Source organism: Betta splendens, chromosome 6, assembly GCF_900634795.4.
Source record: "Betta splendens chromosome 6, fBetSpl5.4, whole genome shotgun sequence".
In the NCBI taxonomy this organism is placed as follows: domain Eukaryota; kingdom Metazoa; phylum Chordata; class Actinopteri; order Anabantiformes; family Osphronemidae; genus Betta; species Betta splendens.
Genome location: NC_040886.2, coordinates 5,278,398 through 5,294,105, shown reverse-complemented (window position 1 = coordinate 5,294,105; position 15,708 = coordinate 5,278,398). Strand labels below are relative to the sequence as shown.

Sequence of the window (15,708 nt, the reverse complement as noted above, 5' to 3'; positions counted from 1 at the left end):
TTGCCCTGTTCTTATCCTCCACCACCTACAGCTCAGACCAGAACAAATGCACATAAGGAGGTTGCAGGGCATCACAAAAACTGGTTGATTACATTATCTGTCTCTGCTCCTCCATCATACTTGATGTTCAGAACAACCAGGATGTGAATGTGCCTCCCAGTCAGGGTCCTGGGCTGCTCTCCTCCCTCTCTGATCCTCCAGAACCGTAGCACTGATGCAGCAGAAGACTGGAATGTGACACATGATGGGGAGGTTTCAGGTCTTGAAGTGGGAGATGAGAGTTGTAGTCTGCTGCCCATGCATGAACTTCTTCCAGAAGTACTTGCCCTTACACAGACACACAAATCTTAGTGATGGGAAAGGTAAAATGTGGTGTAAGGAGGAAGTAGGATGTCAGGATCCTGCTGTTTCTTTGGCTTTCTTGCCATAGACACACCTCCTGTTCTGGACCACACCTGGACACACCTCTCCCACCTTTTTGTCAGGCCATGTATTTGCTGTGCTTCGCTACGTGTTAATTTTTAGGCCTCCTGGTTTGCTGTTTTTGACAATTGTCAAAAGGAGTGATTTTGGTTTAATCTGCCCTGCTTATTGCTTATTGGGATGATGGGAGAGGTGGTGGTGGGGAAGGCGAGAGTGGGGGGATTAATGGGAAAGTGAGTCTTTTCTTCTTCTATTCAGGTTGAAATTAATCATGCTATTGTTTAAAAGAACATGGTTAATAAAGCATATTTACATATTTGTACACTGTCCAGCACATTATAATGAAAATGAAAATGCAGCGTTCTTCATCAGTGATAAAATCTACCAGATCACTTCTTTCTTCATAATATCAATGGCTTTCAAAGCATGTGTTGTCTGAAAAGAAGCTAGAGCCCAGCTCTGCCCTCATACAGTGGTCTGGGTCCAGGCTGAATCACTTCTCAGATCTTAGTGATGTTGGCATTTTTTATTCCACCAACTTTCCAGATAAATCTTTTCAGCAGTTTTGAGCCAGTGCTTCGCCTTTCGTAGCTTTCTTCCATCGTTAGAGTTGCCTCTTGGAAGACAAACAACTTTTACATCACTGTGCAGCACAGAAAGGCCTCCTACTTCCTCTTCATATTTGTGGTGTCTCATGTGGTTTCAGTCCCTTGATGATCTCGATGCCGTCACACCAGTTTATCCCTGGTGTCCGAGGTGACACTTCAAGTACCAGCGAGATAAAAGCTGCTTTGGTGTATGTGCTCTTGACAAACTCAAAATGTAATGTTGACCTTAAGGACACTGCAGAAATGTTTCATATGAAGCTCAGTAATCACTGCAGCAGTTATTTTCATGGGGATATTCTCCAACACGCTCATGAGGGAAACCATTCAGTTTGTCAGCTTTCCTGTTTCTACATGGCAGATACTCTATCATTTCAAGTAGCCCAGAAATGCTATTTGGGACGTTGACTAAAGTGATGATAGCAGTGATCAGTGTTACTGATAAGTTTGTTCAGCACCTCATCACTTTGATTGTTCCATTTACTCCAGCCTGAGGTACATCAGAGCTCACAATTCATTCTCCAGTTTTCTTTCTGAAAGCCTATGAACAAGCTGAGTTTGTTTGTCCTGGTTGTTGGTCAGGAGAGATTTGATAGTGTGGCATTTTAGAACCATTCCCTGCTGCTGACATCTTTATGATCAGATAAACTTTTTATTTCAATTTTATGAAAAGCATGAACAACTAAGCATGTTTTCCTCTTTCACAGAGAGGCTGTTCTTCACTGTGACGCATTTAGGATCCCTCAGGTCCCTGAATGCATCCCAACCTATACTCAGAGGTTGGTTACAGTTAGAAAGTTTATTTGGCCAGGAGGGGGCGCTAATATTCAAATAAAGGACAAACTAATTGTTCCTATTTTCTCTATATTAATTTTATCTCATTACATTTAAATGATATTTTTATTGTATCTGACTTAAAGCTTACAGTTGGATCTATTTATTATTGCTCTTAGCATGATTTGCAGGAGTTTCAATGTCCCCCGCTGACGGAACAGCGGCTCCAGACTGTACGCACAGACACACACACACACACACGTAAACCGATCTGTGCGTGCGTAACCAGATTTGTGACTATACTATGCTTACACTTACAATTTGGGGCGTTAAAATTACGCACAAATCGTGGCTAAATTTACAAGTAAACTAACGTGACCTTAATTTGCCTCCACGCTCTCATTGACTAATGAACAAGGAAGTCGTCGCAGATCAGTTCAGCAGATCCTGAAAGCTCCACAAGCAGCAACAAGCTAGTCCACTGACTGATGACTTTAATTATATTTAATGATCAGACAGACATGACGGCTCTTATTCATGTGTATGGAGAGTGACGTTACTCTCGTGATTTGCGGAGGTGATGCAGTTGTGCGAACGTTAAACTGGTGTTTCTATCATACGTCAATGTAGCATGTTAGCCGACAGCAGACTATTAGCAATGCCATGCTATGTTATGATGTTAACCATAGCTTAACCACAATTTCAATTTTGCACTTTGATTTCATTTTTGTAACACGCTTATTGCGAAACACTACACAAATTTTCTTACATAAGACACTTTGTTCAAAACCAAAACCATCTGTTATCATTGGGAAAAAACTGTTCAATAAGCTGTGCTCATCTGGCAACTGTAGTCACTCACAAACACACCTGAAAACACCTGCACAACAAACACAAAACCAAACAGTCTGAGCCTCAGCACTACTGCTATTTTGCAAAACGGGTGTAATAATGTAATCAATAGGCAAAAACAGTAAAACACTACACACAAATCAATCAGACATAAGCACTTGGAGTTTAACAACTCACATCTTTAACAAAATGAAACACTATAATCAAAACTTAACACTTAACACACAATCAAATTTTTGCAACAAAACCTTACACACAACTCCATTTGAATCACCCTTTCACATCACCAGCAACACACTGAGGAACTTTACATAAAACACTGCAGTCTTTTTGTTTACAATTTTAATTCTTATTTGCTCAGAATTCTACCATGAAACTCAGACGTAACCTTTCTGCAGTATTCAAACAATAGTTTTCACACACAAAACAAACATTCTTACAGAAATGTATCAGCAAACGGAACAGACGAGAAGAGAAGGAGGAGAGGAGGAGGAGAAGGAGAAACACTATGTGTGTGTTGTGGGGGGGGGGGCTTATGGATCCTTTGTTTTGTGGGTCTGGCCATAAGACCTTATGCACATCTCAGGCGATGAGCTCATGGGCATCGGGGGAAAATATGGCCTTGTTTGTCGAATCCACCTCAACGGTGAAATCCACCCATGTCTTCGCATGCCTCTTCCACTGCAGGAGAGTCATATGGGTGTATGGTTGCTGATCATATACTTTCCACCGCCTCAGTTGCATTTAGGAAGGGGCTGTAATGGGGCAGGTATAAAACTGTGAACTGCCTATGGTTGTTGAACCAATCCTGGACAATTCCAGGACAGACAGGTGGCAACATAACCATGTGTGCTGCCTTCTCAAATGATGGTGTTCTGTGCCGTATTCCCATCATATCATTCCTGACTGTACTTCATGACAGGCTGATCTACCGTAGGAGCGAGGGCTGCTGAGATCTGGGATGCCACTCTTCATCATTATCTGGGACAATGTGGCGTTCCACTACCATCGCCTTGTTAGTGAGTGGTTTGGAGTATGATGATGCTGTTTCTCTGAGCATATTCACCATTTTTGAACCCCATAGAGGATTTCTTCAGTGCTTGGAGGTGTAAAGTTTACGATCACCATCCCCATGAACAAATGTCCCTGCTAAATGCAATGACTGCTGCTGCACAACAAATAGATGCAGATGAATGTCAAGGTTGGATAAGGCATGCAAGAAGATTTTTCCCTACAGTAGGTGCATTGCAAGGGAGAATATTGAATGTGATGTAGATGAGGCTCTGTGGCTCCATCATCAAGACAGAGGAGACTCATTATCAATAGCAGCCATGTCTTATATGTTTTGGTTTACATGTTACAATATTTCAGTTTTCAATTTCAATTTTCAGTTTAAAAAATGAATATCATGGATTTAATAAAAAACTGCATTAAAACATTTCTTTATCTGGATCAAATTCTTTGCATAAAAGGTAAATTTGACCTAAAGTACAAAGTCAGCAAATAGCAACAGGCTCCAATGTCGATCAATGAAGTGGTTTGTATTTTGCTGACCACTGTGTTATGACTGATTGGACGTGTTCATGTACTTGGTTGTAGGTTGTATTGATTGAAGGCAAAATTATGTTTTGAAGCATATTTTCAATGTTTTGACACAGTTAGAGCCTTTTGCAAACAAAGCATGTCGTGATGACATTGGAGTTGCTCTTTAGACCTGTGTGTGAACTGTCAAAAAAATGTGGAGTTTTATTGGACGGCTGCGTCAAAGCGACTGATAAAAACTGTAATCTAATGAGAACAGGTTTACAAATTTGCTAGATGTGTCTGATGCTATGCTGGAAAGTGATGATGAAGACTGAGTGGAAAATAGTTTCTTAAAACAAGTGATTAATAAAAAGTGTAAGAAAGATTATATTTCCTACATTATCTTCGCTACATTGTCTCCTTTAACAGAATTCCAAAATTATTCTCACTTACAAAGCACTTAATAATAAAGCTTCCTCTTATAAGACTTTGCTCTTCATGTTCTTGTCTTGTTGTATATACAGTATATGTGTGTGTGTGTGTGTGTGTGTGTGTGTGTGTGTGTGTGTGTGTGTGTGTGTGTGTGTGTGTGTGTGTGTGTGTGTGTGTGTGTGTGTGTGTGTGTGTGTGTGTGAAGAGGAATACAGATATGGGAGTGTCAAAAAACTCGGATATGGCGGAACCACATGCGCAGCGCTGAGACATTCAGGTAGGTGTGAAACAGGTTTAATGGCAGGTCGTTGTGTTGGGGCTCAGTACACGGGACGACGATCGGCAGAGGTACAGGTAAGGAGCAGGCAAGGGGAAGAAACAAAGGCTAGCAGGTTGGCAACACATCTATCAGGCTTGGCTACGATACAGTAGAGATGGCGAACTCGAATCCTCATGAATCACTGAGCAACTATGACACAGTTGGGTTGAAATCGTCACACTGTAATACAGTCAACTTTGATGATTAATAACTTGACTTTGATGCATAGTTCCGGGCTCAGACCACTTTCTCCTTGTTCTGCTAGAAGTGTACTATCACCCCACAAAGATCTGTGTATATTTACTGAGTAGTTAGGATTCATTATTATTTAAACCTACAATATCATACTCTAATACTGTATGGGCATTATAGTCAACTTTGATGATTAATAACTTCACTTTGGTAAATAGTTCCGGGCTCAGACCACTTTCTCCTTGTTCTGCTAGAAGTGTACTATCACCCCACAAAGATCTGTGTATTTTTACTGTACAGTTTAGGTCTTTGCAGTACTTGAAAGTATTATGTCATACTGTAATAAAGTCAACTTTGATAATTAATAACTTGACTTTGGTGCATATTTCCAGACCCAGACCACTTTCTTCTCGTTCTACTAGAGGTGTACTATAATCCCACAAAGATTTGTGTACTTTTACTGTATGGCTTAGGATTTATTAGTATTCAAACATACAATTTCATACTGTAATACCATATGGGCCTTATAGTTAACTTTGATGATTAATAACTTGACTTTAGTGCATAATGCCAGGCCCAGATTATACGTCACCTTTTCATATAAAGAACTGCAAGTAAGGCTAGGCATACACACATTAAATCCTTTTATTAGCATCTGTTAGGACTCCAAAGTGTGACTTTTAAAATTCAAAACTAAATGTTTATTGTTTAATATAGTATATAAGTCATGGAACAGTCAAAAACTGAATATTTTTGTGTGAAACATACATTAACATGGTGGAGGAGTTTGTGTGCCCGAATGACCCGGGAGCTATGTTGTCGGGGGCTAAATGTCCCTGGTAGGGTCTCCCAAGGCAAACAGGTCCTGGGCCACGGGCCAGACTAAGAACTAACCCTCGAGCCAAACCCAGTGTTGGTCAACAGTCGAATGCGAGAGCCTCGGCGACCCAATCTCAGGACAACCATTCTGGCTATCGAAACATGGACTGTTACGTCACTGGGGGGGAGCTTGAGCTTGTGCAGGAGGTTGAGCGGTACACCCTAGGCCAGAGGCTGTGGACGCAAGGTCTCCGGTGCCTGTCGTGGTGGTAATCCCCAAACCCGGTGCTGGACACCGGAGGTAAGGAAAGTCCCTTATTAGTCCCACAGTGGGGCTCTCTGCATTTTTGAACCGCAGACCTTTTTGCCTTCCCGAAGCCGATCTACTGTAACATTCTACCAGCTGAGCTACCAGGCCACCTAAAGGATGGAGTTTGTTTTATCATAGTTATTGCCGTCTCCGTTTTTGCACATTACAATATTTAGTGTTGAACACTAAAATGTACATACAAAATGTATATAACAACATATTCAGTATTAGATTTAATGCAATTATCCTCTCTTTGCAATACAGACTTAAAACAATACATAGTTAAACACTACACTGTTTGTAGTTGGTATTGTGGCTTTAAATATTAATAAATCCTAAACTATACAGTAAAAGCAAACAGATCTTTGTGGGGTGATAGTGTCATGATCTGTGTTTTTGTTCTAGTTGTTTCCTGTTGTCACGCCATGTCCTGTTTTATTTTGTTAAACTTCCTGTTCTGTCAGCTGTCACTTACCTGTTCCCAGTATCCACACCTGTCAGTAATTATGTAATCATTCTGTGTATTTAGCCACCACCGTTTCCCATAGTCCTTTGCCAGATTGTTGTATTCGAGTTTCATGAGTGTATTCGTGTTTCCTCAGTGTTCCGTGTTTCTTGAGAGTCCGAGTTTCGTTCGTGTTTCATCAGTGTCGCGTGTTTCCTGAGCGTTCCGTGTTTCCCGTGTTTTCGTGTCCCGTGTCCGTGCTCCTCGTGCCCGTTCCTGTTTTGCCTTGCCTCATGTATCCTGCCGACCCTGGACTGCTACTGACCGTGAGTTTGTCTCATCCCTGCCTGTACTTTTGCTGAGCTGCTTGTGTACCGAACCCTGCCTGGACATTCAATCAGAGATTGCCTGCTCCCTTGTTTACCGCTCACTGAACACTTCCGTGTATGACCTGGACTGCCTGACCCTGCTTTGTCTAAATAAACTTGTGCTTTATCATAATCGTGCCTTCGTGCTGTGCATGTGGGTCCGCCGCCTGCCCGAGTCCTGACAGAACAATCTGGCCAAACTTGGACCCAGCCAGCACTTAGCCCCCGGTCAGGTCAGTGACTGTTTTTTCCCCTTGTTTTTTACGACGAATATTACCCTCCCGCGGAAGCATGGACTTCACCTGCGCCGAGCTACCCAACGACCTACATGGTTATTTCAAGATCCTCGCGGAGGATTACCGCCGGGCTAGTAACCCGGAGGATCAGCGCAGCGCCGTGGAGGTGGCAATAGTGACGCTGGAGGACGATGACACCGCGTTAGATCACCCCAGTGTTCATCACCTCTATAAGCGACTGTGCGCGAAGTTTGACGAGTTAAGCGACGCGCTCTGCACCATGCCAACGCCGGTCGCACCGCCGGTTTCCTCCTTCCCGCCCCGTCGGATCGTCGTGCCTGCACCAACCTGCCCAGCTCCATGGTTGTTTCCCTGGGAGGATTTCCTGCTCTCACGCGGTCCTCAGTCTCCAGTCCAGCCGCGCGCTGTTCATTCTCCAGTTCAGGCGCGCGCTGCTCAGTCTCCAGCTCAGTCGTGTTTAGCCCAGTCTCCAGCTCAGTCGTGTTTAGCCCAGTCGCCAGCTCAGTCGTGTTTAGCCCAGTCCCCAGCTCGGCCGTGTTTTGCCCAGTCCCCAGCTCAGCCGTGTTTTGCCCAGCCCCCAGTTCAGCCGTGTGTTGCCCAGTCCCCAGTTCAGCCGTGTGTTGCCCAGTCCCCAGTTCAGCCGCGTGCTGCCCAGTCCCCAGTTCAGCCGCGTGCTGCCCAGTCCCCAGTTCAGCCGCGTGCTGCCCAGTCCCCAGTTCAGCCGCGTGCTGCCCAGTCCCCAGTTCAGCCGCGTGCTGCCCAGTCCCCAGTTCAGCCGCGTGCTGCCCAGTCCCCAGTTCAGCCGCGTGCTGCCCAGTCCCCAGTTCAGCCGCGTGCTGCCCAGTCCCCAGTTCAGCCGCGTGCTGCCCAGTCCCCAGTCCAGCCGAGCCCGGTTCAGTCTCCAGTCCAGCCGAGCCCGGTTCAGTCTCCAGTCCAGCCGAGCCCGGTCCAGTCTCCAGTTCCGCCGAGCCCTGTTCAGTCTCCAGTTCAGCCGAGCCCTGTTCAGTCTCCAGTTCAGCCGAGCCCAGCCCAGGTTTCGGTCCAGTCGAGCCCAGTCCAGGTTTCGGTCCAGTCGAGCCCAGTCCAGTCGAGCCCAGTCCAGTCGAGCCCAGTCCAGTCGAGTCACGCTCTGGTCCAGCCGAGTCCAGTTCAGCCGAGCCCCGCTCCAGTCGAGCCCAGTCCAGGTCTCAGTCCAGTCGAGTCCAGTTCAGCCGAGCCGCCAGGAACCGATGCAGGTGCGGCCGGAGCCGAGCCGCCAGGAACCGATGCAGGTGCGGCCGGAGCTGCGGCCGGCGCGACCTCCTCCTGGAGGTGCGCAGGAACTGCAACTGGCGCGACCTCCTCCTGGAGGTGCGCAGGAACTGCAACTGGCGCGACCTCCTCCTGGAGGTGCGCAGGAACTGCAGCTGGCGCGACCTCCTCCTGGAGGTGCGCAGGAACTGCAGCTGGCGCGACCTCCTCCTGGAGGTGCGCAGGAACTGCAGCTGGCGCGACCTCCTCCTGGAGGTGCGCAGGAACTGCAGCTGGCGCTGCGGCTCCGAGGGTGACGGGGACTGGAACGACCGCTACAGGGCCGACAGGAACGGGACCAGAGACAGGAACGCCCTCAACTTGGCCGACGGGAACGCCCTCAACTTGGCCGACGGGAACGCCCTCAACTTGGCCGACGGGAACGCCCTCAACTTGGCCGACAGGGACAGGAACTGGAACGACCTCAACTTGGCCGACAGGGACAGGAACTGGAACGGCATCTACTTGGCCGACAGGGACAGGAACTGGAACGGCATCTACTTGGCCGACAGGGACAGGAACTGGAACGGCATCTACTTGGCCGACAGGAACTGGAACAGCATCTACTTGGCCGACAGGAACAGGAACGGCATCTACTTGGCCGACAGGAACAGGAACGGCCGCAACATGGCCGACAGGAACAAGAACGACCCCTAACGGATCGACAGGGACTGGAACGGCGTCAACATGGCCGACAGGGACTGGAACGGCGTCAACATGGCCGACAGGGACTGGAACGGCGTCAACATGGCCGACAGGGACTGGAACGGCGTCAACATGGCCGACAGGGACTGGAACGGCCGCAACATGGCCGACAGGGACTGGAACGGCCGCAACATGGCCGACAGGGACTGGAACGGCCGCAACATGGCCGACAGGGACTGGAACGGCCGCAACATGGCCGACAGGGACTGGAACGGCCGCACCTGCATCGGTTCCTGGCGGCTCGGCTCCGGCCGCACCTGCATCGGTTCCTGGCGGCTCGGCTCCGGCCGCACCTGCATCGGTTCCTGGCGGCTCGGCTCCGGCCGCACCTGCACCTGTCTCTCGTCGCGGTGGTCCAAGGAGGACGCTGCTGGTTCCTGTCTCTCGTCGCGGTGGTCCAAGGAGGACGCCGCTGGTTCCTGTCTCTCGTCGCGGTGGTCCAAGGAGGACGCCGCTGGTTCCTGTCTCTCGTCGCGGTGGTCCAAGGAGGACGCCGCTGGTTCCTGTCTCTCGTCGCGGTGGTCCAGGGAGGACGCCGCTGGTTCCTGTCTCTCGTCACGGTGGTCCAAGGAGGACGCCGTTGGTTCCTGTCTCTCGTCGCGGTGGTTCAAGGAGGACGTCTCCGGTTCCTGCCTTGTCCTTGTCTCGGCTGCCGGACTGGTGGCCTCGCCCTCGGCGCCTCCTGCTGCGTGGATGGCGCTGCCTCCTGCGGCGACGTCCGCCTCGACTCTTCAGCATCTCGGATCGGCGTCCGCCTGGAGGACGTCGCCATTCGGGGTGGTCCCCGGGGACGTCGGCCCAGCCCAAGGGCACTAGGAGGGCCACCCGGGCTCAGCGGCGGCGGAGCAGGATCTCGCCACGCCCTCAACCCCCGTGAGGGAATCTCTGGACTTCGTGTCTTCCCCGTTCGTGGACTTTGTTATGTGGACTCTTGTTTGGCCCTCCTCCGGTCCTCCCTCCACCCACCCTGCTCGTGTGCCTTGAGGGGTAGGGATTCGGTCCCTCCGCCTGGGACCACCCTCCGCCCGCCCTGGTTTGGGGGGGGGGCTTCCGTGGGCGCCGTGGAAGGCGCCATAGGGGGGGGGGTACTGTCATGATCTGTGTTTTTGTTCTAGTTGTTTCCTGTTGTCACGCCATGTCCTGTTTTATTTTGTTAAACTTCCTGTTCTGTCAGCTGTCACTTACCTGTTCCCAGTATCCACACCTGTCAGTAATTATGTAATCATTCTGTGTATTTAGCCACCACCGTTTCCCATAGTCCTTTGCCAGATTGTTGTATTCGAGTTTCATGAGTGTATTCGTGTTTCCTCAGTGTTCCGTGTTTCTTGAGAGTCCGAGTTTCGTTTGTGTTTCATCAGTGTCGCGTGTTTCCTGAGCGTTCCGTGTTTCCCGTGTTTTCGTGTCCCGTGTCCGTGCTCCTCGTGCCCGTTCCTGTTTTGCCTTGCCTCATATATCCTGCCGACCCTGGACTGCTACTGACCGTGAGTTTGTCTCATCCCTGCCTGTACTTTTGCTGAGCTGCTTGTGTACCGAACCCTGCCTGGACATTCAATCAGAGATTGCCTGCTCCCTTGTTTACCGCTCACTGAACACTTCCGTGTATGACCTGGACTGCCTGACCCTGCTTTGTCTAAATAAACTTGTGCTTTATCATAATCGTGCCTTCGTGCTGTGCATGTGGGTCCGCCGCCTGCCCGAGTCCTGACAGATAGTACACGTCTAGTAGAACAAGGAGAAAGTGGTCTGAGCCCGGAACTATGCACCAAAGTCAAGTTATTAATGATCAAAGTTGACTGTATTACAGTATGACATGGTAGTTTTAAATACTAAGAAATCCTAAACTATACAGTAAAAGTATGTAGATCTTGGTGGGGTGATAGTACACTTTTAGTAGAACATGGGGACAGTGGTCTGGGCCTGGAACTATGCACCAAAGTCAAGTTATTAATCATCAACGTTTACTGTGAGGCCCATACAGTATTACAGAATAACATGGTAGTTTTAAATACTGTTACGAGCCTCGGTGTGAACAGCACTCCTTTATTTTCTTTATTACAACACGGGGTGACAACAGGTCTCCAACAGTCCTCAATCACCCGGAATTACTACAGAACAAAAAACAAAAAACGCCTCTTTCTCCCGGGTCCCGGAAGCACACCTGACGTCACGCAAATATCTGCGCTTCAAAATAAAAGAGCCACATAACACAACAAGAACTGGAACAGTCAACCAAACTATGTATGTATACAATACTAATAAATACTCAATTTTACAGTAAAAGTACACCGATCTTTATTAGGCGAAGCTTTTTCTATGTATGCAATGTTTTGTTTCGTAGTTTTCCCATAACTTCCAAACAAACTGAATAATAACATGGACAAACACACTATATCAGTGATAAGGTGAGTGTTTTAACTTTACTGAGTTAAATGTACACACATAGTACTGTATTTACCTCCGTGGTTGAGCTGCAGATAGTTTTGTTTTGCTTTCCTTCACGTTTATGCTTTGTGTTACAGATTCAACTCTTTAAGAAAATGTTTTCCATGTTGTCCATGCCCAAACACTATAGTGTATGTAGTACAAATTTCTTCTTTAATGTAGGTGATTTACATTGAAGAGTCTAACAAATTGTTGCATTGCCCAAGTTACACATCGGGTCTGTTTAAGAGCTGATCTACAGTTCCTACCTGTTCCTACAGGTCTAGAACAAACATCTGTGGATGGAAACATTCTGTTTGGACAAACAGGAACAGAAACTGGTCAATGTAGATTTAGACAACTTCTCTTTTCCACAATGATTGTTCTACATGTTTTCCTCCATTTGACAGTTGACAGACGGACAGAAAACATAAAGGAAGGAACCTGTGAGATGCTGCTCTACCACAGTCTTTAGAGTCGAGTCAGACCTGGCAGAGCCAAGCTCAGAAGCTGCTGTCTGTAGTAGAGGCTTTTACTGTGAAGGAGCTGCAGGAAGTGCTGACCGTGTATGAATCCCAGCAGATCAGCAAATGTGAGAAGAAAAGAAGAGCAGCTGATTAGTGTTTGTGCAGCAGGAGAGTTGAAGCCAGAGAAACCACACTGATGCTGAGTCCAGACAGAGCAGTGGGTCATGTTTATTGGTCTCTGGACCATCTGAGCTTCTACAGTGTTGGACTCATCAGTTTGTTTCTGTACTGATGTGTTGACAGAGAGAAAGAGAAGAGTCGTGTTCCTGTGGAGGAGCTGCCGTCTTGCTGTGCTGTGTGTCAGGAGGTTCTGAAGGATCCAGTCTCTAGCAGCTGTGGACACTGGTTCTGCAGACAGTGCATCACCTCATACTGGGACCAGTCTGGACCATCAGGAGACTCTTCCTGTCCTCAGTGTGTGAAACAATCCAGGACCAGAACTGGACTGCAGACGGGCCGTCAGACCAGCACCGTTCAAAGTGAGACTGAAAATGTGTCTGATGATGTCATGGTTTCGACCGACTGACTTCATATTTCATAATTCTAAAATTTATTCTGACAAAAACAGAACAAGTGGGTTTCTGTTGTTTCTTCTTCTTTCAGCAGATGCTGCTTTGCAGGAGGCTTTAGATGAACACAAGCTCAGTCTGAGGAGCAGATGTGAACGTGTGACTGAAGGTGAAACAGGAAGTGGAGTCCTCCTCACCAGCATCTACACTGAGCTCTACATCACAGAGGGACAGAGTGAAGAGGTGAACACCCAACATGAGGTGAGGCAGTTGGAGACAGCTTCCAAGAAGAAGACCCTCCATGAGGCTCCCATCAAGGTCCACAACATCTTTAAAGCCTCCTCTGACCCACACAGACCCATCAGACTGGTTCTGACCAACGGCGTCGCTGGCGTTGGAAAAACCTTCTCGGTGCAGAAGTTCACTCTGGACTGGGCCGAGGGCCGGGAAAACCCAGACCTCAGTGTTCTGGTTCTGCTGTCGTTCAGGGAGCTGAACCTGATCAGAGATCAGCGGCACAGTCTTCTCACGCTGCTCCATATTTTCCATCCAAAGCTCCAGAAGGTCCCAGCAGAGCAGCTCGCTGTCCTGAAGCTTCTGTTCATCTTTGACGGCCTCGATGAAAGCAGACTTTCACTGGACTTCAGCCGCAGGAAGGTTGTGTCTGACGTCACACACAAGTCATCGGTCAACGTGCTGCTGACCAACCTCATCCAGGGGAACCTGCTTCCCTCGGCTCTGGTCTGGATCACTTCCCGACCCGCAGCGACCCATCAGATCCCTCCTACATGTGTGGACAGGGTCACAGAAGTACGAGGCTTCACCGACGCCCAGAAGGACGAGTACTTCAGGAGGAGATTCAGCCACGAGCAGCTGTCCAGCAGAATCATCTCACACGTCAGGACGTACAGGAGCCTCCACATCATGTGTCAGATCCCAGTGTTCTGCTGGATCACTGCTACGGTTCTGGAGCACATGTTGACTACAGAGCAGAGAGGAGAGCTGCCCAAGACCCTGACAGACCTGTACTCACACTTCCTGCTGGTCCTGACCAAGAGGAAGAGGAACAAGTACCATGAGGGACATGAGACCAGTCCACAGGAGCTGACGGAGGCTGACAGGGAAGTTCTCCTGAAGCTGGGGAGGCTGGCGTTCAAACATCTGGAGGAAGGAACCATCATGTTTTACCAAGAAGACCTGGAGCAGTGTGGTCTAGACGTCACAGAGGCCTTGGTTCACTCAGGAGTCTGTACAGAGATCTTCAGGAGAGAGAGTGTGATCTTCCACAAAACAGTCTACTGCTTTGTTCATCTGAGCATTCAGGAGTTTCTGGCTGCTGTTTACTTGATGCACTGTTGCACCAATGGGAAGAGGGAGGAACTGGAGAACTTCCAAGAAGAAGAAGAAGGAGAAGAAGAATCCAAACACAGAGGATCAATCTTTACCACGATCAAACAGTTGTTTGTATGTAAAACAAATCACATTTCAAAACAATCAACAACAACAATCAAATCAAAACACAGTGATGAGCTTCATCCTAAAAGTCCCTCATCTCTGGATGAGTTCTTGTGTAGAACCATGTTTAAATCCCTCCAGAGTCCAAGTGGCCACCTGGACCTGTTTGTTCGCTTCCTTCATGGCCTCTGTCTGGAGTCCAACCAGAGAATCTTAGAGGGTTTGCTGGGTCACACAGAGACCAGTCTAGGAACCATCCAGACAATCATCAACAACCTGAAGGAGATGAACAGTTTTAAAATCTCTCCAGACAGAAGCATCAACATCTTCCACTGTCTGATGGAGATGAACGACCACTCAGTCCATCAGCAGATCCAAGAGTTCCTGAAGTCAAAGAACAGATCAGAGAAGGAACTCTCTCTGATCCAGTGCTCAGCTCTGGCCTACATGCTGCAGATGTCAGAGGAGGTTCTGGATGAGTTGGACCTGAACCAGTACAACACATCACTGGAGGGACGACGGAGACTGATTCCAGCTGTGAGGAACTGCAGAACGGCTCACTAAGTCCAACGTTAATGTAAAGCTAAAAAGCTGGGGACGAGTGGAGCTCTCATCTGTGTTGTCACACAGAGCAACACATCCAGTTGATATGAGAGCAGCTACTGCCTCATCACATTAAACACACATCACAGCTTCCTGTCACCACATCTGGACACCGTGACATTCCAGTGATGTGTCCAAACTATCTGCTCTTCATCACATTGATCACATTGACACAAGGTTCACACCACACTTTGTGATGGACGAGACCAACTGAGCTACAGCTGCTTCAGCATCAACATTCATGAAGTCAGTTCACATTTATAGACTTTATATTTTCTGTCATCACAGACTTTCTGACTGTTGACTCACAAAGACTCACTGTGAAGTTGTGGCCTCAGCTCTGAAATCCAACCCGTCACATGTGACACATCTGGACCTGAGTCACAACAACCTGCAGGACTCAGTGAAGGTTCTGTGTGCTGGACTGGAGAGTCCTCACTGTCGACTGGAGACTCTGAGGTCAGTGTTTTTCCTGGTTTGTTTCTCAGCAGCAGTTTTTCAGCTTGTCGCTTCAAACGTCTCCACTTGAATCTATAATCAAAAGAGACTAGTTTCAGAAACCTGCAGGAATCATTGATGTATAATTCTTGTGACTCTATAAAGTCTATAAAGCTCATGAACAGAAGTTTGTGTCTGTCTTGTCTTTTCTGTCACTTTAAATGTGACACAGCAGCAGAGACCCAGAGTAAATTATGTCGCCACATGTTTGAAGGATCTTTAGTGGCGTCTGATTCGTCTCCATCAACAGGCGACACTTCAACCTGTGTGTGATGCTTCCTGTCAGACAATGATGTCACTTTGTAGAGACACAAGCAGGAAACAGGAGCATGAATATGAGGCTGCAGACATGTTGCTACAAAGGTTCTAGGTTCCATGTA

General features: G+C 47.8%; 1 protein-coding gene across 1 annotated transcript; it reads left to right on the top strand.

Moving 5' to 3' along the window:
* The first annotated feature begins 11,657 nt into the window (after positions 1–11,657).
* LOC129604274 (protein NLRC3-like) lies at positions 11,658–14,806 on the top strand. Its single transcript, XM_055509938.1, has 3 exons — positions 11,658–11,717; positions 12,507–12,742; positions 12,867–14,806. Exons 1-3 carry the CDS (start codon positions 11,689–11,691, stop codon positions 14,789–14,791), a joined length of 2,190 nt encoding a protein of 729 aa, XP_055365913.1. The 5' UTR covers positions 11,658–11,688; the 3' UTR covers positions 14,792–14,806.
* The last annotated feature ends 902 nt before the right edge of the window (positions 14,807–15,708 follow it).

Excerpts from the sequence above, each read along its gene's own strand:
- LOC129604274 (XM_055509938.1), top strand. The coding sequence starts at position 11,689 with ATGGACAAACACACTATATCAGTGATAAG. Across the intron at positions 11,718-12,506 it reads CACACTATATCAGTGATAAG|AGAGAAAGAGAAGAGTCGTG; the intron begins GTGAGTGTTTTA and ends ATGTGTTGACAG. Across the intron at positions 12,743-12,866 it reads TCAGACCAGCACCGTTCAAA|CAGATGCTGCTTTGCAGGAG; the intron begins GTGAGACTGAAA and ends TTCTTCTTTCAG.